The 25,269-nt window shown below is 46.4% G+C and overlaps 1 protein-coding gene across 4 annotated transcripts in view; it reads right to left on the minus strand.

Annotated features, from left to right (window-relative positions):
- The window catches only part of LOC144610957 (casein kinase I-like), a 229,582-nt gene that overhangs the window by 129,651 nt on the left and 74,662 nt on the right, over window positions 1-25,269 (minus strand). For all 4 annotated transcript variants that reach the window (XM_078429994.1, XM_078429993.1, XM_078429990.1 and 1 more), the window contains exons 3-4: window positions 8,874-8,914; window positions 5,962-6,031 (exon numbers count right to left, since the gene is read on the minus strand). In XM_078429994.1, the coding sequence (XP_078286120.1) occupies window positions 5,962-6,031; window positions 8,874-8,914 (111 nt within the window). The remainder of the gene's footprint in view (window positions 1-5,961; window positions 6,032-8,873; window positions 8,915-25,269) is intronic.

Consider the following 25,269-nt stretch of genomic DNA (forward strand, 5'->3'; position numbering starts at 1 on the left):
GTCTCTATGAGGAGCAACCTCTAAAATTCAGGCATAAATGCTAACAGCTTACATTACATCCTTGTACTGAGGACTTGCAGTTGAGACTTTGGCATTTGATAGCATGTGCATAAATACCTAAAGTAAATATAATCACGCCCAGTGGTTTCATAATTTTGATGCAGGATTATATTTCCCCTTATTCAAGCTTACCTATTTAATGCTAATGGTTTCAGGTGATAAGTGGGTCTCTTTACAAACTGGCATGACCTGTTTACAACTTACTCAGATATCTGCTAAATTATCCTTGTGGACCTGGCGTCCTGAAAGTGTTGTTGTATTTTCAGCAGCTTTTTTTTTCACATTGTGATGCAAATTATATTTGAGGGAAAATTACCTGTGTGCACTCATTTTTGGGGATGCAGGAATCACTAACATTTAACATATAATGAGCGTTTGACGGCACTGGGCCTGTACTTGCTGGAGTTTAGAAGAATGAGGGGGGGAGGGGGGACCTCATTGAAACGTACAGAATAGTGAAAGGCTTGGATAGAGTGGATGTGGAGAGGATGTTTCCACCAGTGGGAGTCCAGGACTATAGGTCATAGCCTCAGAATAACAGGACGTCCTTTTAGGAAGGAGAGGAGAAGGAATTTCTTTAGTCAGAGGGTGGTGAATCTGTGGAATTCTTTGCCACAGAAGGCGGTGGAGGCCAAGTCAGTGGATATTTTTAAGGCAAGGATAGATTCTTGATTAGTACAGGTGTCAGAGGAGAAGCCAGGAGAATGGGGTTAGGAGGGAAACATCAATCCGCCATGATTGAATGGCAGAGTAGACTTGATAGGCCGAAAAGTGTGGAGCAGTGAACTCACTTTACATTCGATCAAGAAACAGCTAAAAGAACTGGACTGTGCCAAAAATGTACTCATTGTCGCTGGAATTGGGTTTCGCCAAGACTTTCGCACCTCAAACCTCATCACCGCCTTGGCCAAAAGCAGCGCAGAAATTTGAAATCTAAAGATGTGGTGAAAGTAACTGATAACCTTCGACATCAGAAGATTATTTGAGTGAGTTTAGCAACGAGGATCTCTGGTAAAATTGAAGGTAAAAAGTGTAACCATGGGGAAAAACGCCAGCACTTGGAATCAACCCTTTCCTATCCATGTACCTGTCCAAAGAGCTTTTAAATCTTGTTAGTGTACCCGCCTTAACTACCTCCTCTGTCAACTCATTCCATATACCCGCCACCCGCTGTGTGAAATGCGCTACCTATTAATAGCATTACCTCAGAGTCTCTGACTGTCGAAATATCAGCCTGGTCACTTTTGACTGGAAGTGAACCCGTTCCAGCCAAAATACTGTTTCTACAAGATAAGGTCAGAGACGGGATATTCTGCAGTGTGGCTCCAAAACCTTTCCACTCTCCACAAGGTACAAGTCGGGAATGTGAGGGAATACTTTTCTACTTCTCTGGATGAGCAGAAACATAGAAAATAGGTGCAGGAGTAGGCCATTCGGCCCTTCGAGCCAGCACCGCCATTCAATATGATCATTCAATAAGCCCAGTCGATCCATTCTTTCATCATATGTTAGTCCCGCCATCCCGGGAATTAACCTGGTGAACCTCCGCTGCACTCCCTCAATAGCAAGAATGTCCTTCCTCAAATTAGGAGACCAAAACTGCACACAGTACTCCAGGTGTGGTCTCACCAGGGCCCTATACAACTGCAATAGGAGCTCCTTGCTCCTCTACTCAAATCCTCAACTTATGACAACATTTGGACTACTAGACACCACCCAGGACAAAGAAGCTGACTCTAGTGGCACTCTGTCCACCACCTTAAACATTCTGCTCCTATCACGTGATCTTATGAAGTAATCCTGATTATTTCAGAAGGTGGCAAAGAGCCACCTTCTTGAACCATTGCAGCCCTTCAGGTAATGACGCAAGCTTTTGGGTCGGGAGTTAGAGGAATTAGAGCTAGCGACAATCAACAGTGGCACATGTTCACCCAGAGCGTGGTGCGCAAATGGAACGTTGGTGCCAGAGGAGGTAGTAGAGGCAAGCACTTAAAAGTTACTTTGACGGGTACATGGGTAGGAAAGGTTGAGGGGGATATGGGCCAAACGCAGACAAATGGGATTAGCTTAGATGGGGCATCTGAGTTGGCATCCCCAGTTGGTATGACAAGTAATTGGGTGAGAGACTGCAAGTGGCGCTGTTCCGGATGTATGCTGCCCTTTTCACTTTTTGCGATCCAGGTTATAGAAATTGAATAATAATAATACAAGAGGGTAGATGAGGACAGCAACGGCAGAGTTTTCTACAGCCGCTGTAGCCGGTGATGGAAGGAGTTAATGTTCAAGGTGGTGGACAGAGTGCCAATAGAGTTAGCTTCTTTGTCCTGGGTGGTGTCCAGCAGTCCAAATGTTGTCATGAGTTGAGGATTTGAGTAGAGGAGCAAGGAGCTCCCATTACAGTTGTATAGAAACATAGAAAATAGGTGCAGGAGGTGGCCATTCGGCCCTTTGAGCCAGCACCACCATTCAATGTGATCATGGCTGATCATTCTCAATCAGTACCCCGTTCCTGCCTTCTCTTCATACCCCCTGACTCCGCTATCCTTAAGAGCTCTATCTAGCTCTCTCTTGAATGCATTCAGAGAATTGGCCTCCACTGCCTTCTGAGGCAGAGAATTCCACAGATTTACAACTCTCTGACTGAAAAAGTTTTTCCTCATCTCCATTCTAAATGGCCTACCCCTTATTCTTATACTGTGGCCCCTGGTTCCGGACTCCCCCAACATTGGGAACATGTTTCCTGCCTCTAACGTGTCCAACCTCTTAATAATCTTATATATTTCGATAAGATCCCCTCCAATCCTTCTAAATTCCAGTGTATACAAGCCTACTTCTATATCCCAGTGTATACAAGCCAGTGTATACAGGTATATAGGGCCCTGGTGAGACCATACCTGGAGTACTGTGTGCAGTTTTGGTCTCCTAATTTGAGGAAGGACATTCTTGCTATTGAGGGAGTGCAGCGTAGGTTCACCAGGTTAATTCCCGGAATGGCGGGACTAAGATATGATGAAAGAATGGATCGACTGGGCTTATTGAATGATCATATTGAATGGCGGTGCTGGCTCGAAGGGCTGAATGGCCTACTCCTGCACCTATTTTTTATGTTTCTGCTCATCCAGAGAAGTAGAAAGGTATTCCCTTACATTCCCGACTTGTACCTTGTGGAGAGTGGAAAGGTTTTGGAGCCACACTGCAGAATATCCCGTCTCTGACCTTATCTTGTAGAAACAGTATTTTGGCTGGAACGGGTTCACTTCCAGTCAAAAGTGACCAGGCTGATATTTCGACAGTCAGAGACTCTGAGGTAATGCTATTGATAGGTAGCGCATTTCACACAGCGGGTGGCGGGTATATGGAATGAGTTGTCAGAGGAGGTAGTTAAGGCGGGTACACTAGCACGGTGGTGCAGCGGTAGAGTTGCTGCCTTACAGCAAATGCAGCGCCGGAAATACAGGTTCGATCCTGACTACGGGCGCCGTCTGTACGGAGTTTGCTTCTCCCCATGACATGCGTGGGTTTTCTCCGAGATAGACAATAGACAATAGACAATAGGTGCAGGAGTAGGCCATTCAGCCCTTCGAGCCAGCACCGCCATTCAATGCGATCATGGCTGATCACTCTCAATCAGTACCCCGTTCCTGCCTTCTCCCCATACCCCCTCACTCCGCTATCCTTAAGAGCTCTATCCAGCTCTCTCTTGAAAGCATCCAACGAACTGGCCTCCACTGCCTTCTGAGGCAGAGAATTCCACACCTTCACCACTCTCTGACTGAAAAAGTTCTTCCTCATCTCCGTTCTAAATGGCCTACCCCTTATTCTCAAACTGTGGCGCCTTGTTCTGGACTCCCTCAACATTGGGAACATGTTTCCTGCCTCTAATGTGTCCAATCCCCTAATTATCTTATATGTTTCAACAAGATCCCCCCTCATCCTTCTAAATTCCAGTGTATACAAGCCTAATTGCTCCAGCCTTTCAACAAGAGATCTTCGGTTTCCTCCCACACTCCAAAGACGTACAGGTTTGTAGGTTAATTGGCTGGGCAAATGTAACAATTGTCCCTAGTAGGTATAGGATAGTGTTAATGTGCGGTGATCGCTGGGCGGCGCGGACCCGGTGGGCCTGTTTCCGCGCTGCATCTCTAAATCTAAAAAAAAATCTAAAGATTTAAAGTGTAAGAAAATAACTGCAGATGCTGGCACAAATCGAAGGTTTGACCAAAAGCAGCACAGAAATTTGAAATCTAAAGATGTGGTGAAAGTGACATCAGAAGATTATTTGAGTGAGTTTAGCAACAAGGAGCTCTGGTAAAATGGATGGATGGATGGATACATGGATAGGCAATCCGTTGTCTAATTGTCCAACGCCATTTACGAGTAGGAAGGAACTGAAGAAGGGTCTCGACCCGAAACGTCGCCTATTCCTTCTCTCCTGAGATGCTGCCTGACCTGCTGAGTTACTCCAGCATTTTGTGAATAAACAAGATTTAAAAGCTATGTGGACAGGTACATGGATAGGAAAGGGTTGACTCCAAGTGCTGGCGTTTTTCCCCATGGTTACACTTTTTACCTTCAATTTTACCAGGGCTCCTCATTGCTAAACTCACTCAAATAATCTATTGATGTCGAAGGTTATCAGTTACTTTCACCACATCTTTAGATTTCAAATTTCTGCGCTGCTTTTGGCCAAGACGGTTATGAGGTTTGAGGTGCGAAAGTCTTGGCGAAACCCAATTCCAGCAACAATGAGCACATTTTTGGCACAGTCCAGTTCTTTTAGCTGTTTCTTGATCGAATGTAAAGTGAGTTCAATGCTCCACACTTTTGGGTGAACAAGTTTGCTGACTTTTTAACCTTGTGTTTAACAATCTTATTGCCGGGTCCGGCTGAGAGTGAGCATTGTTCCGAGTTGTTCCGAGAGTCTCGGCCATCCGTTGTCTAATTGTCCAACGCCATTTACGAGTAGGAAAGAACTGCAGATGCTGGTTTAAACCGACGATAGGCACAAAATGCTGGAGTAACTCAGCGGGACAGGCAGCGTCTCTGGAGAGAAGGAATAGGCAACGTTTTGGACCGAGACCCTTCTTCAGACAGAAGAAGGGTGTCGACCCGAAACATCACCTATTCCTTCTCTCCAGAGACGCTGCCTGTCCCGCTGAGTTACTCCAGCATTTGTGCCTATCTACCATTTATGAGTAGATGTAATAGGACTGCAGAGCTTTGACTTGAGCTGTGGCATGATCATTTGACTTCAACGCTTGCTGAAGAAGGGTCCCGATCCAATACGTCACCTATCCATGTTCTCCAGAGATGCTGCCTGGCCCGCTGAGTTACTCTAGCTCCAATGCTTGATGTTTAGCATACATCACCCTGCTTGCAGCTTCACAAATTGAACATCATTTAGGTATGTCAGGTATATTTACCTGACTACTTTTCTCATTGAACCAGAATTGATGCATTTGCTTGATTGTAATGGTAGAGTATTGCAAAGTTGGCACATAGCCCAGACTGGTTAAGATGCATCCTGATTTAATTTTATGTCAATCTTGTCCTTGCAAAGTCATTATTAGTAAAATTGATTTAAACTCAATTTTAACGTATGTTAATTTCATAGTTTCCATGATGAGGTCTGAACTCCGAACTCTGATTTGTTAGACTTGGCTTCTCGGTTACTGATGACTAATGAGTGTCCTTTATATCCCAGTAGTTCAAAATCTTAACATTTTAAGATTACTTTAAGGGTTAAAAAATTGCATTTTGTAAAAATCATTCACGAAGCATTGTTGTTGTCGTTCATTTAATCACCTGCACCATTTAATTACTTGCACCTTTGCTTACACCTATAATGAATGCACCAATATCTCCCTCCAACTGTAAGCTGCACATGCAATCTCACATTACCTGTGCTCCCGAGTTGCTTGTAAAACCTGTATTCTAAATGAAGCTGTGGCGCTCGTGACTTGATCGGTTCCTGAAACAGAAACAAGTGAAGCAGACATGATTGTCGGTCACCATAGGCTTTCAATAGACAATAGACAATAGGTGCAGGAGTAGGCCATTCAGCCCTTCGAGCCAGCCCCGCCATTCAATGCGATCATGGCTGATCACTCTCAATCAGTGCCCCGTTCCTGCCTTCTCCCCATACCCCCTCACTCCGCTATCCTTAAGAGCTCTATCCAGCTCTCTCTTGAAAGCATCCAACGAACTGGCCTCCACTGCCTTCTGAGGCAGAGAATTCCACACCTTCACCACTCTCTGACTGAAAAAGTTCTTCCTCATCTCCGTTCTAAATGGCCTACCCCTTATTCTTAAACTGTGGCCCCTTGTTCTGGACTCCCCCAACATTGGGAACATGTTTCCTGCCTCTAATATGTCCAATCCCCTAATTATCTTATATGTTTCACACTGACCACTTGACCCATTAATACCTACGCAACAGAATCACGTGGCCTCCATTTGTAAAGATTCACATGAATTGGAATTAGGGTTTGATTTTTTTGATTTTTTTGAACATTTTTTACCCTCAGCAAAAAAATCTGAAAGGATCGTTGGGGGATAAAAAGCATCTACTTAAATTAATAATACTGCTGACCCACTTGGTCACCGGGAGAATTTGCAAGCTCCACACAGACATCGCCCGAGGTCAGGAGGGAATGCATGTCTCTAGCGCTGTGATGCGGCACCTCTAGCAGGAGTGGTGCCGTGCCACTACAGATGCCCCCTGACTTACGATGCTCCGACTTGCGATATTTCGACTTCGCGATGGTGCAAACGCTGGGCAACGGCAGCGAGCCGCAGCTCGCTTCCGGCCACGTGATCAAGAGTATTAAATGCATTTTCGACGTACGATATTTACGATTTACGATGGGTTTATCGGAACGTGACCCCGTCGTAGGGCAAGGAGCACCTGTATCTTGTTCTTCCAATTTGTGTTTGGCCTCTCCGTGGCAATGGGGAGGGCCGAGGAGAGGCGGGTCAGTGTGGGAATAGGATGGAGACTCGTGATAACATGCAACTGCAAGTACCAATGGTCGTTGTGGACAAAACATAGATGTTCCGCAAAAAGCCAGTCAGTCTATGCTCGCTTTCACCATGTACGCAGCAGACAAGATTGGAGGAGGTGCAGGTGAACTCCTGTCTAATCGGGAAGGATCATTTATGTCCCTCAATGATAGATTGGGAGGTAAGAAAGGGATATGGCATGCTTGCCTTCATCAGTCAGGATACGGAGGATAAAATGTGTAGGACAGAACGGCAGATGCTGGTTTAAATCGAAGGTGGACACAAAATGCTGGAGTAACTCGGCGGGACAGGCAGCATCTCTGGAGAGAAGGAATGTGTGATGTTTCGGATCGAGATCCCTTTCCGGCTGCCATTGGTGGAGCGGGAGCACGTGGCCGCTGGCTGGGTGAGGTCACGCGGGCCGGTGACGTCACCCTTTTTCTCCTGTATTTGGGAGTGAGGAAGTTGGCAACCCTACTAATACGGGACAAGGGCGGTCCCGTACTGGACAAACTAATTTACCCAAAATATGGGATGTCCCGGCTAATACGGGACAGTTGGCAACCCTACCCACAACCCAAATACATTTTCAGGTTGGTGGGTTGATTGGTCAATATAAATTGTCCCCAGTGTAAGTGTGAGCAGGAGAATCTAGATGGAGTTGGTAAGGACAAGGAGAGAAAAGAAAATGTGATTAGGGTAGAACTAGTGAAAAAGGGAGACTTGATGCCAGTGCGGACTTGGTGGGCCGAGCGACCTGTTTCTATGCTGTAACATAGAAAATAGGTGCAGGAGGAGGCCATTTGGCCCTTCGTGCCAGCACCGCCATTCATTGTGATCATGGCTGACTATCCACAATCAGTAACCCGTGCCTGCCTTCTCCCCATATCATTTGATTCCGCTAGCCCCTTTTAAAATTCTTTTAAATTCATCCAGTAAATTGGCCTTCTGTGGCAGCGAATTCCACAAATTCACAACTCTCTGGGTGAAAAACGTTTTTTTTCTCATCTCGGTCCTAAATGGCCTCCCCTTTATTCTTAGACTGTGTGGCCCCTGGTGCTGGACTCCCCCAACATTGGGAACATTTTCCCTGCTTCTAGACCTTTTAACGCTCCACGACAATAGCGAAGTGCTGATATTCTGTGCAAGGATCACGGTCACATTCAGTGGTCGGCCATGCCTTTGGGCTGACTGCAAGGACTTGGCAAGATGGAGCAGCAATGGTCAGGGTGCTAGATGGGAACTGTAAACAAATTATTTCAGTGTGGGCCCACAGTACTCCAGAACAGTCCAAACAATTCCAGGGAACAAGCAGGGGAAATGTAAATGCTGTAAAAGAGGCCACTGCTAGCAAAATCATTATTTTCACAAATCAAGACGAAATTGTGTGGATTGCCAAAAATAAGGACAATCACACACGACATATTTGAATTCTTGATTAGTACGGGTGTCAGAGGTTGTGGGGAGAAGGCAGGAGAATGGGGTTGGGAGGGAGAGATAGCTCAGCCACGATTGAATGGCAGAGTAGACTTGATGGGCCGAATGGCCTAATTCTACTCCTATTCCTATTTTAACTTCTGAGTAATCCTGGCAAATATCTTTAAGGTATTTCACTGCAGAGCGCACTTTAAAATGCAAAACACTTCATTTTGACAGAATGTATTAATGAGATCACTAAACAAAAAAACCTTAACCTGCTAACCTTAACAGCAACATATGAATATGAATTAATTTAAATCCCCCAACTACCAATGTCAGCCTTACACTGCCAAATGCATCCCAAAATGTTCATTAGAGTAAAGTGTACTTACCAGTTTGATTGCTACATACTCATTCGTGTAGAGATTTTTACCTAAAAGGAAAAAAGGCATCATTTTTCAGAAGATTATCTTCAGATACAGCACAAGTCACACACTTTTCTGCATTCAATTGAACCACATAAAAGATATAATACATTAAAAACAATGCAACTGAAAAACACCCAAACCAGTGATTATTAGGGGCAAGAGGGACTACACTCTCCCTGCGCCTGTGCTGCCGTAACAGCTGCAGTGTTACACTTAATTGTAGTGTAAATGTGATGTCGTTTTTTGGGGTTGTAGACTAGGGGTGGCGGGAACTGTAAATGTAAAACTGTCTCTTCCGAACGGAGTCGCGACCTTTTGTTCTGGGCGGTATCTCCGTTCCCGCTGCGGCCTACCACCGGCCATGCACCTGGAGCTGGCGGCCTCCACCTGGGACTCGCCTGTGGAGGCTCCGGCCGCGTGGACGTCGGAAGCTCGCAGCCCCTGCCCTGGGTGGGGGCCGACATCGGGAACTCTGGCAGCGGCAGCGTCTTCACCCGCCCCGAGTTGCGGGGCTTGGGTCTTTTCACCGTCCAGCTCGGCCTGAAATAGGCCGCGGGATTTTCTCTGCCCGGCGGGGGCTTCAATGTCGGGAGCCCCGACCGCCCCGACTTGCAGCGGCAGTGTCTTCACCCGCCCCGAAACGCGGGGCTTGGGTCGGCCCGCTGCGGACCTTTCACTGTCCGGCGCGGCCTGGAACGTGGCAACTTCAACAGAGAAAAGATATTCTGGCCTTCCTTCACAGTGAGGAGGTGACTGGAGGAGACTCACTGTGATGGATGTTTCTTTTTGTTTGATTGTGTGTGTTATTGCTTATTTTTATTGCTCTTGTTGTTGGACTGTAGGTAATCTTTCATTTCACTGCACATTTATGTGTATGTGACAAATAAACTTGACTTGACTTGACTGTAATTTAACTCATTTGTACCACCCAAGTGACAATTTGACTCAATTTGCAGCATAAAATTAAAAGTGTGTTGGTTCGAGCCCGAATCAGGAATAGATCACGAATCCTACAATCCAGTACAGTACTTAATGCTTCTTTAGCACATGTTAGTGTAAGAAAATAACTGCAGATGCTGGTACAAATCGAAGGTATTTATTCACAAAATGCTGGAGTAACTCAGCAGGTCAGGCAGCATCTCAGGAGAGAAGGAAAGGGTGACGTTTCGTGTCGAGACCCTTCTTCGGACTGAGGGTCTGAAGAAGGGTCTCGACCCGAAACGTCACCCTTTCCTTCTCTCCTGAGATGTTGCCTGACCTGCCGAGTTACTCCAGCATTTTGTGAATAAATACCTTTGTTTAGCACATGTTAAGTCAAAATGCATCCTTTCCTTCTCTTGGGTCTGGTTGTTTGATTTAGGTATAACCTACAACTTCCAAATAAGCTCTGAATTTTATTGACCTTAAGGCATTGGTTTTGTCTTCTTGCACTATTAGATGTTTGTGTGCGCGTGCGCGTGTACAGATTTACAGACTACTATGCTTACGTATTTTGTTGTGCTACTGCAATTAAGAATTTCATCGTTCGATTTGGGACATATGACAATAAAACACTTGAAACCCTTTGCCTTTTGTTAAAAACAAAAAAAACTGTGGTATCCTCAGTCAACAAGTAAATCCTTCGTACAGACGATAGGCACAAAATGCTGGAGTAACTCAGCGGGACAGGCAGCATCTCTGGATAGAAGGAATGGGTGACGTTTCAGGTCAAGACCCTTCTTCAGACTGAGTCAGGGGAGAGGGAGACACAGATAAGGAAGGGTAAAGTGTGAAAACGAGACATCAAAATAAGATGAAAATCAAGGAAAATGTAGAATAGATCAATGTTAACTAGGAGAAGGGGCAACAAAGCAAACAGATAAAATGCAATTGGGGACAGTCAGACTGGTCGGAGAACTGGGAAGGGGGAGGGATGGAGAGAGGGGGAACGCAAGGGCTATTTGAAGTTAGAGAAGTCAATGTTCATACCACTGGGGTGTAAGCTGCCCAAGCGAAATATGAGGTGCTGTTCCTCCAATTTGCGCTGGGCCTCATTCTGACAATGGAGGGGGCCCAGGACAGAAAGATCAGTGTGGGAATGGAAGGGGGAGTTAAAGTGTGTAGCAACCGGGAGATCAGGTAGGTTTAGGCGGACTGAGCGGGGTTGTTCAGCGAGGTATTCGCCCGTCGTACAACCTGTTACTACAGTCGTGGCATCTTTTTACACTTCCGTGGAATACTAAGTTTTCATGCTGTGGTATGTGTGGACTTGAATCAATAATGACGACTACTTTGACATGTTTTAAGGGGCATATTAACACATGACTGGACGCTGTGCAAGCTGCCCATGTTCTCTAGAATCTAGCCAGAATTACCTTTTTTATTGTGATAAGGTTGGACAATCCACAAGAGGCATTAACTGGGATTTACAGTCATATCAGTTTTCCCGCAGATTCAGAGGTCGATGTAGGAGAGGGAAACATCACTCCACTGGCATTTCAGGACCACTTTCATCGTGAGAGAGATGCCAGAGGCTATGCAGAAGAAACTTTAATCTGCACCTGTTTGCAGGTGTTTGATAGGCAATGTGAAACTTTGGATAGACACAAAATGGCGGCACTGTGGCGCAGCGATAGAGTTGCTGCCTTACAGCGAATGCAGCGCCGGAGACTCAGGTTCGATCCTGACTACGGGCGCCGTCTGTACGGAATTTGTACGTTCTCCCCGTGACCTGCGTGGGTTTTCTCCGAGATCTTCGGTCCCACACTCCAAAGACGTACAGGTATGTAGGTTAATTGACTGGGTAAATGTAAAAATTGTTCCTAGTGTGTGTAGGATAGTGTTAGTGTGCGGGGATCGCTGGGCGGCGCGGACTCGGTGGGCCGAAGGGCCTGTTTCCGCGCTTTATCTCTAAATCTAAATTTAAAAAAATCTAAAATGCTGGAGTAACTCAGCGGGGGCAGGTAGCATCTCTGGAGAGAAGAAATGGGTGACGTTTGGAGTCAAGACCCTTCTTCAGATGAGACCCGTTGAGTTACTCCAGCATTTTGTGTCTATCTTCGGTGTAAATCAGCATCCACACTGTCCTGCACAATATGAAACGTTATCCTGCATGATACCTCAAGCAGATTTTAACCGCCTGGCGGAAAAAAGAACAGGAGCCCTCAAAATGATCCCTCAAATAATATGGAAAATTGTGCTTCTGAACCCACTCAAAAGTCTTTCCTTCATCATCAAAGGCATGGAAGGATTATGTGGTCCAAAGATAGTGCGGCACGGTGGCGCAGCGGTAGAGTTGCTGCCTTACAGCGAATGCAGCGCCGGAGACTCAGGTTCGATCCTGACTACGGGCGCCGTCTGTATGGAGTTTGTACGTTCTCCCCGTGACCAGCATGGGCTTTCTCCGAGATCTTCGGTTTCCTCCCACACTCCAAAGACGTACAGGTATGTAGGTTAATTGGCTGGGCAAATATAAAAATTGTCCCTAGTGTGTGTAGGATAGTGTTAATGTGCGGGGCGGCGCGGACCCGGTGGGCCGAAGGGCCTGTTTCCGCGCTGTATCTCTAAATCTAAAAATCTAAATCTAAAAGATGCAGTATCCTACATCAACTGGAAATTAGTTCTCATCATTCCTCTGGAAACTTCAATCTAATCCCTGCATTCTTCATATAGGATCCTTTGTCAGAGGGTGGTGAATCTGTGGAATCCACTGTCACTGATGGCTGTGGAGGTTATCAATGAATATTATTAAGGCAGAGAGTGACAGTTTCTTGATCAGTACGGGTGTCAGGGGTTATGGGGAGAAGGCAGGAGAATGTGGTTGAGAGGGAGAGATAGATGACCCATGATTGAATGGCGGAGTTGACCTAATGGGCCGAACGACCCAATTCTGCTCCTACAAATTATGGAGATGCTGCCTGGCCTGTTGAGTTACTTCAGCATTTTGTGTCTTTCCTTGATAAACCAGCATCTGCATAGCCTTGTTTCCACATCTTTATGAACTCAGCAACTTATGTCATGTAATGGAATATCATCTTGCAAACATATAGCACCCAATAAAAGAGTTTTCTCATTTTAGCACATACAACTTTCTGAAAATTCCTCTTGGCAGTAAGTATCGTGCCTTGCGGCATGGCACGCTTGATATGAAGTATGCTCCTGAAATACCCATGTGGGCTTTACACCCAAGACCTCAACGGTGGAACAGGCAGAGGATGGTGGCTGACTTTAGTGGAGCGTCACAACGGCTGGGAAGGCAGATGGATGAAGGCTGCAGTGGGCAGGTGCTACAGACGGGAAGGCAGACGTCCCACCCCCACGAGTCTCGAGCAGATGAGGCTGGTCAGCCTGGGAAGGCAATCCATCTAGGAGAGGGACAACTCTGATCTAAAACCTCCACTGCCTCGTGGCCATCGTCAGTCATGGAAAAGGCTCCAGGAGTAAACCTCAAGACAAATCCGGAGTCGGAGTCCCTGAGGCAGTTGGTCGTTGTCTACAACCTTGTTGTGGCAGCTCCAGCGATGGCGTTGGTGCCAAACTGTAATGGCCCTGCTGTTCCCTTGCATCGATCAGCGACGTGGAGAGGGGGGACGTGCTGCACGGGCAACAGCCTGTCCTTCATATGACATCGCCCAGGCTCGCATCCCACCACACATCCACGCTGCTCTAGCCGAGGCCAACACCCAGGATGCATCACCCATGGTCGGCCATGACCGAGGGGGGCCTTAGCTTAGCTTAGCAATAAGGAAGGTAGGTGGGATTGAAGGCAGTGTGGCACTGACTGATGACTGAACACCTGCCTGTGCTTTGGTCCTTGGCCACTCAATCCAACGACACCATTCAACAACACAGTTAATCATCTACTGTATGGCGATTGTTGCACCTCCACCCCTCCATCTGGAAGGCGTAGAGAGGTACTCCGCCTCTCTCTGGAACAAAGATCCAGCTATCCAACCTCCGTCGACATTCTCATCCATCTGGCAGATCTTGTTCTTCCTTCCCTTGGACGATTTCACTGTTTATTCTTTCCACTTTCTATTAATAAAAGGTGCAGCGACTAATTTACCACCCTCTGACTTATTTACATCGGCGAAACCAAGCGCAGGCTCGGCGATCGCTTCGCTCAACACCTGCGCTCGGTCCGCGTTGGCCAAACTGGTCTCCCGGTGGCCGAGCACTTCAACTCCCCCTCCCAATCCCAGTCTGACCTTTCTGTCATGGGCCTCCTCCAGTGCCATAGTGAGGCCCATCAGAAATTGGAGGAACAGCACCTCATATTTCGCCTGGGCAGCTTGCAGCCCAGTGGTATGAACATTGACTTCTCCCACTTTAGATAGTTCCTCTGTTCCTCTCTTCCCCTCCCCCTTCCCAGATCTCCCTCTATCTTCCTGTCTCCACCTATATCCTTTGTCCCGACCCCCTGACATCAGTCTGAAGAAGGGTCTCGACCCGAAACGTCACCCATTCCTTCTCTCCTGAGATGCTGCCTGACCTGCTGAGTTACTCCAGCATTTTGTGAATAAATACCCTCTGACTAAAGCATCCCTGGAGAACCAAGTGGTATAAGAAAATAACTGCAGATGCTGGTACAAATCGAAGGTATTTATTCACAAAATGCTGGAGTAACTCAGCAGGTCAGGCAGCATCTCAGGAGAGAAGGAATGGGTGACGTTTCGGGTCGAGACCCTTCTTCAGACCCTTCTGGAGAACCAAGATCGGTGACATTTCGAGTCGGGACCCTTCGTCAGATTAACTGCAGGGGTTAGGGGAAGGAAAGAAAGCTAGAAGAGAGCAAATTCAAAAAGATATTGCCTCCAAATTCATAAAGATATTACCTCCTAGATTTATCCCTGAATTTATTAAGGTGGAGATCACCCACATTAAGGAGAAGATTAATGATGGCAATGGGAACATTTCACGATGCACGAGTATTTTATAATTTGGGCATTATTTCTTTGGACAAAGAGTTCTGGGAGATTTAACTGAGATACATAAAATTGTGAGGGGCTTTGAGTAAATAAGGATCGATTCTTCACAGAAAAATGGGTCAAAAATGATAAATCACAGATTAGTAATTGACCCAAGGATTAGAGCAGAGACAACTATTGGTCAGTAGTTACCTGGAACTTAGTTTGAAGAGGCGGTAAAAGATGAAACAAATACGGAGCAAAGAGGTCCTTCTGCAGTTGTACAGGGCCCTAGTGAGACCGCACCTGGAGTACTGTGTGCAGTTTTGGTCTCCAAATTTGCGGAAGGATATTCTTGCTGTTGAGGGCGTGCAGTGTAGGTTTACTAGGTTAATTCCCGGAATGGCGGGACTGTCGTATGTTGAAAGACTGGAGCGACTAGGCTTGTATACACTGGATTTTAGGAGGATGAGAGGGGATCTTATTGAAACATAAGATTATTAAGGGGTTGGACACGTTAGAGGCAGGAAACACGTTCCCAATGTTGGGGGAGTCCAGAACCAGGGGCCACAGTTTAAGAATAAGGGGTAGGCCATTTAGAATTGAGATGAGGAAAAACTTTTTCAGTCAGAGAGTTGTAAATCTGACCAGGGGGTATGGGGAGAAGGCAGGAACGGGGTACTGATTAAGAATGATCAGCCATGATCACATTGAATAGTGGTGCTGGCTCGAAGGGCCGAATGGCCTACTCCTGCACCTATTGTCTATTGCCTATATACGACCTTTAAAAAGCACTTGGATATGTACTTGGACAACTGAATCCTGCAGGATTATGGGGCAAATGGCAGATCATGCAATTTTGCAGTGTGGATCTTGCTTGACCACAGTGGCCACAATAGGCCCAAATGCACCACAGAATTTATTGTGAAACCAGATATTCAGGCTAAATGTTTTATGCTGCATTAGAAAAAGCCTCTTCTCATTGCACAAGAACTTTTGCAAATGACTGATTCTGGCAATAAATAAAAGTAGCGGAGACTGATACTACAGTCGCTCAAAATCTATGTACTGTTTCTATACTACAGTCAATGATATCAGTTTAGTTTGGAGATACTGCGTGGAAACAATAGACAATAGGTGCAGGAGTAGGCCATTCGGCCCTTCGAGCCAGCACCACCATTCAATGTGATCATGACTGATCATTCTCAATCAGTACCCCGTTCCTGCCTTCTCCCCATACCCCCTGACTCCGCTATCCTCAAGAGCTCTATCTAGCTCTCTCTTGAATGCATTCAGAGAATTGGCCTCCACTGCCTTCTTGAGGCAGAGAATTCCACAGATTTACAACTCTCTGACTGAAAACGTTTTTCCTCATCTCTGTTCTAAATGGCCTACCCCTTATTCTTAAACTGTGGCCCCTGGTTCTGGACTCCCCCAAAATTGGGAACATGTTTCCTGCCTCTAACGTGTCCAACCCCTTAATAATCTTATATGTTTCGATAAGATCCCCTCTCATCCTTCTAAATTCTAGTGTATACAAGCCTAGTTGCTCCAGTCTTTCAACATCCGACAGTCCTGCCATTCCGGGAATTAACCTAGTAAACCTACGCTGCACGCCCTCAATAGCAAGAATATCCTTTTCTTCTGGAGTGGGAAGGCTGACGGGTGATCTTAAAGAGATATAGAAAATCCTGAGGGACCGAGATAAGGACAGTACTCACAGTCTTCACCCCAGGGTTAAGAGTCTGAAACCAGCGGGCGTAGGTTTAAGGTGAGAGGGGAAAGATCTGGAAGGTACGTGGGGCAACTTTTTCCAAAGAGGGTGGTGTGTGTGTGGAATGTGCTGCCAGTGGAAGAAATAGGGGCAGATATAATTAGAACATTTAAAGATACACGGATAGGAAATGTTAGACGGGATTAAGGATGAGTGCAGGCAAGTGGGACTAGCTCAGTTAGGCAACTTGGTCGGCATAGAAGGGTTTAGCCAAACGGCATGTTTCCGTGCTGTATAGCTCAATTATTCTACGACTCTAATCATTAAGGTAACAATGAACTGCAAGCTAGTAAAGTGCCACATTGTCAGTGATCCAGTCTTGAACTACGGTCTGAAGAAGGGTCCCAACCCGAAACGTCACCCATTCTTTTTCACCAGAGGTGCTGCCTGACCCGCTGAGTTACTCCAGCATTTTGTGTCCGCCTTCGATTTAAACCAGCGTCTGCAGTTTTCTTTCCTACAGTTTTGAACTACGGTCTGAAGAAGGGCCCGACCCAAAACGTCACCCATTCTTTTTCTCCAGAGGTGTTGCCTGACCTGCTGAGTTACTCCAGCACTTTGTGTCTATCTTTGAACCAAGGCTTGATTGGCCTACTGCGATGAATGCTGAGAATCCATTCAAGGCTTTGTGGTCATTAAAAAGCACAAAGCTTCCCTGGCTACAAGCCTCAACAACCCAGCAGCAAACAGAAACACTGGTCATTGTTCACCTCTTGCTCATTCTTGCTCTGGTTTCTTTGTCAACATTAGCAGCAATTAAATTAAATCATTGGCTATAAAAGATTGCATGGTAGATACAAAATGCTGGCGGAACTCAGCGGGACAGGCAGCATCTCTGGAAAGAAGGAATGGGTGATGTTTCTGGTCGAGACCCTTCTTCAGACTGATGTCAGGGGAGTGGGTGGGACAGAGATAGAATGTAGTCGGAGACAGGAAGACTGGCGGGAGAACTGAGAATGGGGAGGGGATGGAGAGAGAGGAAAAGCAAGGGCTATTTGAAGTAAGAGAAGTCAATGTTCATACCACTGGGGTGTAAGCTACCCAAGCTAAATATGAGGTGCTGTTCCTTCAATTTTCTCTGGGCCTCACTCTGACAATGGAGGAGGCCCAGGACAGAAAGGTCAGATTGGGAGTGGGAGTGGGATGGGGAGTTAAAGTGCTGAGCAACCGGGAGATCAGGTGGGTTAAGGCGGACTGAGCAGAGGTGTTGAGCGAAACGATCGCCAAGCCCGCTGTTGGTTTCGCCGATGTAGAGAAATTGACATCTGGAACAGCGGATTCAGCAGATGAGGTTGGAGGAGGTGCAGGTGAACCTCTGCCACACCTGGAAAGACTGTTTGGGTCCTTGGATGGAGTTGAGGGAGGAGATAAAGGGACAAGTGTCACATCTCCTGCAGTTGCAGGGGAAAGTACCTGGGGAGGGGTGGTTTGGGTGGGAAGGGACGAGTTGACCAGGGAGTTGCGGAGGGAACGGTCTCTGCGGAAAGCAGAAAGGGGGGGATGGGAAGATGTGGCCTGTGGTGGGGTCCTGTTGGAGGTGGCGAAAGTGTTGGCTGTAAGCAACGGCTGATGGGGTAGAAGGTGAGGACAAGGGGGACTCTGTCGTTGCGAATGAGGGGAGGGGGAGCAAGAGCGGAGCTGCGGGATATCGAGGAGACCCTAGTGAGAGCCTCACCTATAATGGAAGAGGGGAACCCCCATTTCCTAAAGAAAGTTTCCTAAAGAGCTGCGTGGACTCTGAAGTTACAAGTTACTGTTACTAGTTTTCACATTAAAACATCCTTTCCCCCACTTCACTGTCAGTTTTGCCCATTGGACAAGACCAACAGCTGAGTCATTATATCCCCACCAAAGATATGGAGGATTTATAAAAAATACCTTTACGTTTTATTTGAAAAGAAGAGAACTGGTGTTGCTGGGGAAAGTGCCTGGGGAGGGGGGAAGTGGGAGGGGAAATAAGGGAGAAGTGGGAGGGAAGGGGGGGTGAGAAGAACGAAGCAGGGAGACCTGGAGAGAGTGGTTGCTGCAGAAAGCAGAAAGTGGCGCAGAGGTGAAGATGTGATAGGCTGTGGAATCGTGTGGACACTGGTAGAGATGGGAGTGGGGAGGTGAGTTGGGCTGATGTGAAAGATGTGGTCCAGGGGTTGCATACCGTGTTCTGGCAGGGTGGATGAGGGAGGTTGAGAGCAGAACTGCGGGGAGTGGAGGAGACACGGTCAGGGTGGAGGGAGATCAGGTTGGTTAAGGCGGACTGAGCGGAGGTGTTGAGCGAAACGATCGCCGAGCCTGCGGTTGGTTTCGCCGAAGTAGAGAAGTTGACACCTGGAACAGCGGATACAGTAGGTGAGGCGGGAGGGGGTGCATCACGTTTCCTGCAGGCAACATCTCAGGCGCCTTGGAATGGAAAGCCTCATGGAAGATGCAGCGGTTACGGAGAAACTGCGAGCAAGGGCTGGCGTCCTTGCGAGACGATACCAGAGCACCGAGAGGACAACAGACAATAGGTGCAGGAGGAGGCCATTCGGCCCTTCGAGCCAGCACCGCCATTCAATGTGATCATGGCTGATCATTCTCAATCAGTACCCCGTTCCTGCCTTCTCCCCATACCCCCTGACTCCGCTATCCTTAAGAGCTCTATCTAGCTCTCTCTTGAATGCATTCAGAGAATTGGCCTCCACTGCCTTCTGAGGCAGAGAATTCCACAGATTCACAACTCTCTGACTGAAAAAGTTTTCCTCATCTCCATTCTAAATGGCCTACCCCTTATTCTTAAACTGTGGCCCCTGGTTCTGGACTCCCCCAACATTGGGAACATGTTTCCTGCCTCTAACGTGTCCAACCCCTTAATAATCTTATACGTTTCGATAAGATCCCCTCTCATCCTTCTAAATTCCAGTGTGTACAAGCCTAGTCGCTCCAGTCTTTCAACATATGACAGTCCCGGAGAGGATGGGTTTAGAGGAATACGGGCCAAATCCAGGCAGGTAGGACTAGTGTAGATGGGGCATGTTGGTCGGCGTGGGCAGGTTTTGCTGATGATAGACTGAGCCTACTGGAGACGTCGTGGGCCCAGTCAGCGACACGTTGATGAAAGTAGGAGCCCACTTGATAACCCCAGCGACATGTCTGCCCAGCCTTTCTCAACATCGGTGGAGCGTAGGTGAGTGCTGAAGCCTTCCATCACCACCGGGAACAAGTTAAGAGGTGGCACTTTGGATTTTAACATCACGTCCTGTGTATTTGAAAACAAAGTGCTGGAGTGACTCAGTGGGTCAGGCAGCATCTCCGGAGAAAAAGGGGTGCATGATGGCTCGGATCAGACCTTTCTTCAGACTGAAGAGACCAATTACCACGCTGTGTGACTCTATGACTAAGAAGCAGGGTGGGAGGAGGTGTAGTTGAGGTATTCATAAAATGCTGGAGTAACTCAGCAGGTCAGGCAGCATCTGGGGAGAGAAGGAATGGGTGACGTTTCGGGTCGAGACCCTTCTTGAGACGAGGTAGTCGAGGTGGTGGCTGTGGGAGTCAGTGGGTAAATGTCTGTGGATAGATTATGAGGGACCCCTGTCACCCCAGCAACGGACTGTTCCAGATGCTACGGTCAGGCAAACGCCTCCGCTGTCACGCTGTGAAAACGGAGAGGATGAGACGGAGTTTCTTCCCACAGGCCATCAGGAATGTTAACTTTTATAACTCCAGGGACTAAATTTTGTCTTCTCTGTATTAACTTTATTTATATGCTGTAACTGTAATTCTTTTTTGTGCACAATCCGCAGGCATTGCCACTTTCATTTCACTGCACATCGTGTATGTGCATGTGACAAATAAACTTGACTTGACTTGACTTATCCGATTTCACCACAGTGCTATTCATAAATTCTCCACCCTGTCTAACGTCCAATGTACCACACTTAAAAGCTTGTGTCCCCAGGCTGGAAATGCGTTTTGTTAAAAAAAATAATGCAGGCAATTTTTAAAAGGTGCAAGCTATCACGTCATCATCAACACAGCAGGCGGGACCTGCGCACATAACTCAGACACCCCGCCGATCAGCTTGTTGCACCACACGGATGTCTGAGTGTGTCAGGCTAACGGCCTGTGACAACGGCGAAGCTTGGGCTGTCAGCTTGTTGCCAGGGACTTTGTTGCGTTCAGGACATGACACCATTGTGCTCTGGCATTCTCGACGTGCCCAGCTTCCTGACCCGCAGACAGAAAGGAAAAGTGAGGGGGAAACGAGGCTTGCAAAAACAAGTCTGCCTGTGCAGTATTAAAAAAACGGAGAAGGCAGGCTACTCCACAGTCGAAGCCTTCTCATTTTACAGCCGATACTGTCTGTGATTCACAAATGTGCCATAAAAATCTGAGTGAGGACCAATAATCTGTTAAGCACACATTTTAACTAGTTTTCAAACATTTAACTAGGCAGATCATTTCCTTGAAGACAAAAGCACCTTTATCTCGGCTAACATTCTGAACCAGTGTCACCTGCAATTTAATAAAAACTCCTGCTTAAACGCCAGCTATTTATGCCATATAAACCCAAAGGCTAATTTTCCTCTCAGTGTCTTTTGCACTGATTTGATTGCTTGACAGATAGCTGTTTTGCAAACGTAAAACAAATGCATCTAAATTTCAGATTGTTGATAGATACAGCAAGGGAACAGGCCCTTTGGCCCATCGAGCCCTTGATGACCTTCGATCACTCATCCACACAAGTTCCATGTTATCAGAGGCAATGGTTACCGTACCTTTTCTTCAGAATAACGAACAAAGGCAACATTCTGCAGTACCTTACTAAAAACAAACTATTTTGAAGCCTGTACGTATCAAACTGAGGTCTTGGTTGCACAGAGTGGATGTGGAGAGGATGTTTCCATTAGTGGAAGAGTGAAGAACTGGGAAGGAGATGAGGAGAAATTTCTTTAGTCAGAGGGTGGTGAATCTGTGGAATTCTTTGCCGCAGAAGGCTGTGGAGGCCAAGTCAGTGGATATTTTTACGGCAGAGATAGGTAGATTCAAGAGAGAGCTAGATAGAGCTCTTAAGGATAGCGGAGTCAGGGGGTATGGGGAGAAGGCAGGAACGGGGTACTGAATGAGAATGATCAGCCATGATCACATTGAATGGCGGTGCTGGCTCGAAGGGCCGAATGGCCTCCTCCTGCACCTATTGGCTATTGTCTATTGATCAGTACGGGGAGAGAGGTTACGGGGAGAAGGCAGGAGAATGGGGTTAGGAGGAAGACATAGATCAGTCGTGATTGAATGGCGGCGTAGTTGATGGGACGAATGGCCTAAATCTATTCCTATTCCTTATGATCTTATGAGCACCAAAGTACACCCTGCTAATGCCCCCCAATAGTTTTTATACTACTCTACGTGCCTTTGTAAATTACCCCACGGGGACAAATAAAGTGTTTTTGAACTTGAACTTTGAACGACATTTGGTAAGATGGTTGGGGACAGTGAGTGCCAGCTTATTCAACCTAAAAGGATAGCACCAAGAGGATAGATTCAACCTAAAAGGACAGCGCCAAGAGACAGAGTTGCATGCCAAAGCTGTGCTGGTTATCTCCAATATTCTGTGGGAAGGACTCCACATTAGCTCCTGCACTTCATTAAAACAAAAATTTAGAAGATTGAGGGGGGATCTTATAGAAACTTACAAAATTCTTAAGGGGTTGGACAGGCTAGATGCAGGAAGATTTTTCCCGATGTTGGGGAAGTCCAGAACAAGGGGTCACAGTTTAAGGATAAGGGTCTTTAGGACCGAGATGAGAAAGTTTTTTTTCACACAGAGAGTGGTGAATCTGTGGAATTCTCTGCCACAGAAGGTAGTTGAGGCCAGTTAATTGGCTATATTTAAGAGGGAGTTAGATGTGGCCCTTGTGGCAAAAGGGATCAGGGGGTATGGAGAGAAGGCAGGTACAGGATACTGAGTTGGATGATCAGCCATGATCATATTGCATGGTGGTGCAGGCTCGAAGGGCCGAATGGCCTACTCCTGCACCTATTTTCTATGTTTCTATACAGATATATACTACATATATATATATATATATATAACATATACACAAAATAAAGATTTATTCATGGAAGACAAAGCAAAATAAAAATCCACCCATGCTCAATAAAAAAAATGGGAAGTCCAGAACTGGTCATTTAGAAGTGAAAATAGACACAAAAGGCTGGAGTACTCAGCGGGTCAATAGGTGACGTTTTGGTTCAGAAGAAGGGTTCCGAACTGAAACATCACCTATTCTTTTTCTCCAGAGATGCTGTAAATCTGTGGAATTTGCTGCCTCAGAAGGCAGTGGAGGCCAATTCTTTGAATGCATTCAAGAGAGAGCTGGATAGAGCTCTTAAGGATAGCGGAGTCAGGGGGTATGGGGAGAAGGCAGGAACGGGGTACTGATTGAGAATGATCAGCCATGATCACATTGAATGGCGGTGCTGGCTCAAAGGGCCGAATGACTTACTCCTGCACCTATTGTCTATTGTCTATTGACTCAATGAATATGGGCTGGATGGGATTAGGTTTAAAATGGGGCAACCAATAATGCACGACACGAGCCACTCAAGCTAAGAAACACGCCTGGCTTTTGCAAAAGGAAAATGGTAATTAACGCTATTATTAAAGATAACACTGGAACATGCAGTGTGCCAAAGGATTCGATGCTGTGGCCTCATGTTTTCACGATTTATATAATGGATTGGGCAAACGGTGCAAAGATTGATACATTTGTTTATGACACAAGGCTGGATAAATTGAACAGTGGCAAGGAAGCTACAAAGGAATAGAGGCAAAATGCTGGAGTAACTCAGCGGGCCAGGCAGCATCTCTGGAGAAAAGGAATAGGAGACGTTTCAGGTCGCAACCTTTCTTCAGACGGAAGAAGAGCCTCGACCCCAAACGTAATCTATCCCCTTTCTCCAGAGATGCTGCCAGACCTGCTGAGCTACTCCAGGTTTTTGTGCCTATCTTTAGTGTAAGTTCATTCCTACCTAAGGAATATGGACAGGTTGGCAAGGATCTCACAAATGGAATGTGTGTGTGTGAAAGCAGGAAATTGCCCAATTTGGCACAAATTCTTCTAAAAGAGCATGTTACCTGCACCACAAGAGACTGTGGCCTAAGAGGTGCAGAGGGAGCTGGGTGTCCCAGTAGATGATACACTAAAAAAACTAGAATGTAAATACAGCAAGAAATCCTTCTAATCCTGTGGTCTACTATGACTTTCAGCAACATTAATAGCCTTTCTTTCAGTATAATACAGTGTTTGACTTTAGTTACCACAACAAATCACTTTTAACTACAAAGGCTTGGATAGAGTGGATGTGGGGAGGATGTTTCCTCACAATAGACAATAGACAATAGATGCAGGAGGAGGCCATTCAGCCCTTCGAGCCAGCATCGCCATTCAATGTCATCATGGCTGATCATTCTCAATCGGTACCCCTTTCCTGCCTTCTCCCCATACCCCCTGACTCCGCTATCCTTAAGAGCTCGATCTAGCTCTCTCTTGAATGCATTCAGAGAATCGGCCTCCACTGCCTTCTGAGGCAGAGAATTCCTCAGATTCACAACTTTCTGATTAAAAAAGTTTTTCCTCATCTCCGTTCTAAATGGCTTGCCCTTTATTCTTAAACTGTGGCCCCTGGTTCTGGACTCCCCCAACATTAGGAACATGTTTCCTGCCTCTAACGTGTCCAAGCCCTTAATAATCTTATACGTTTCGTATAACAGCATTGGCTGTTGAACCAAGGGTGACAGAAACTGTATAACAGAATTGCTGCTTCACCCATTTGGATGGTGGGACGGAAAAATATAAATCACCCCATACTCTAGACAATTTTTTTAATTGATGAGCCCAATCCACAAGCAGAGAATTGTGATTTTTTTTTTTTTTTTTGCAAGCCCCTATCCTTCCTTGATTGAGACTGCCCATGAGTACACAAATTTTTTTGTGTAAGAAAATAACTGCAGATGCCGGTACAAATCGAAGGTACTTATTTCACAAAATGCTGGAGTAACTCAGCGGGTCAGGCAGCATCTCAGGAGAGAAGGAATAATATCATATCATCATATATATACAGCCGGAAACAGGCCTTTTCGGCCCACCAAGTCCGTGCCGCCCAGCGATCCCCGTACATTAACACTATCCTACACCCACTAGGGACAATTTTTACATTTACCCAGCCAATTTACCTACATACCTGTACGTCTTTGGAGTGACGTTTCGGGTCAACACCCTTCTTCAGACTGATCGAAGTCTTTTGTCCAGAGTTGGGGAATCGAGGACCAGAGGACATAGGTTCAATGTGAAGGGGTAAAGATTTAATAGGAATCCGAGGGGTAACTTTTTCACACAGAGGGTGGTGGGTGTATGGAACAAGCTGCCAGAGGAGGTAGTTGAGGCTGGGACTATTCCATCGTTTACGAAACAGTTAGGCAGGTGTATTGATAGGAGAGGTTTGGAGGGGTATGGACCAAGTGGGACCATTGTAGCTGGGACATTGTTGGCCGGTGTGGGCGAGTTGGGCCAAAGGGCCTATTTCCACACTGTATCACTCTATGACCTGCCGAGATTACCTTAATATACCAGAGCAGATAATTTCAATAGGGATTAACAAAACAAGCGTTTTTATAAATATTACACCATGCAAACAGACTGGCAGTTGCAGCACAACTACACATTTG

This window comes from Rhinoraja longicauda, chromosome 38 (genome assembly GCF_053455715.1).
Source record: "Rhinoraja longicauda isolate Sanriku21f chromosome 38, sRhiLon1.1, whole genome shotgun sequence".
In the NCBI taxonomy this organism is placed as follows: Eukaryota; Metazoa; Chordata; class Chondrichthyes; order Rajiformes; family Arhynchobatidae; genus Rhinoraja; species Rhinoraja longicauda.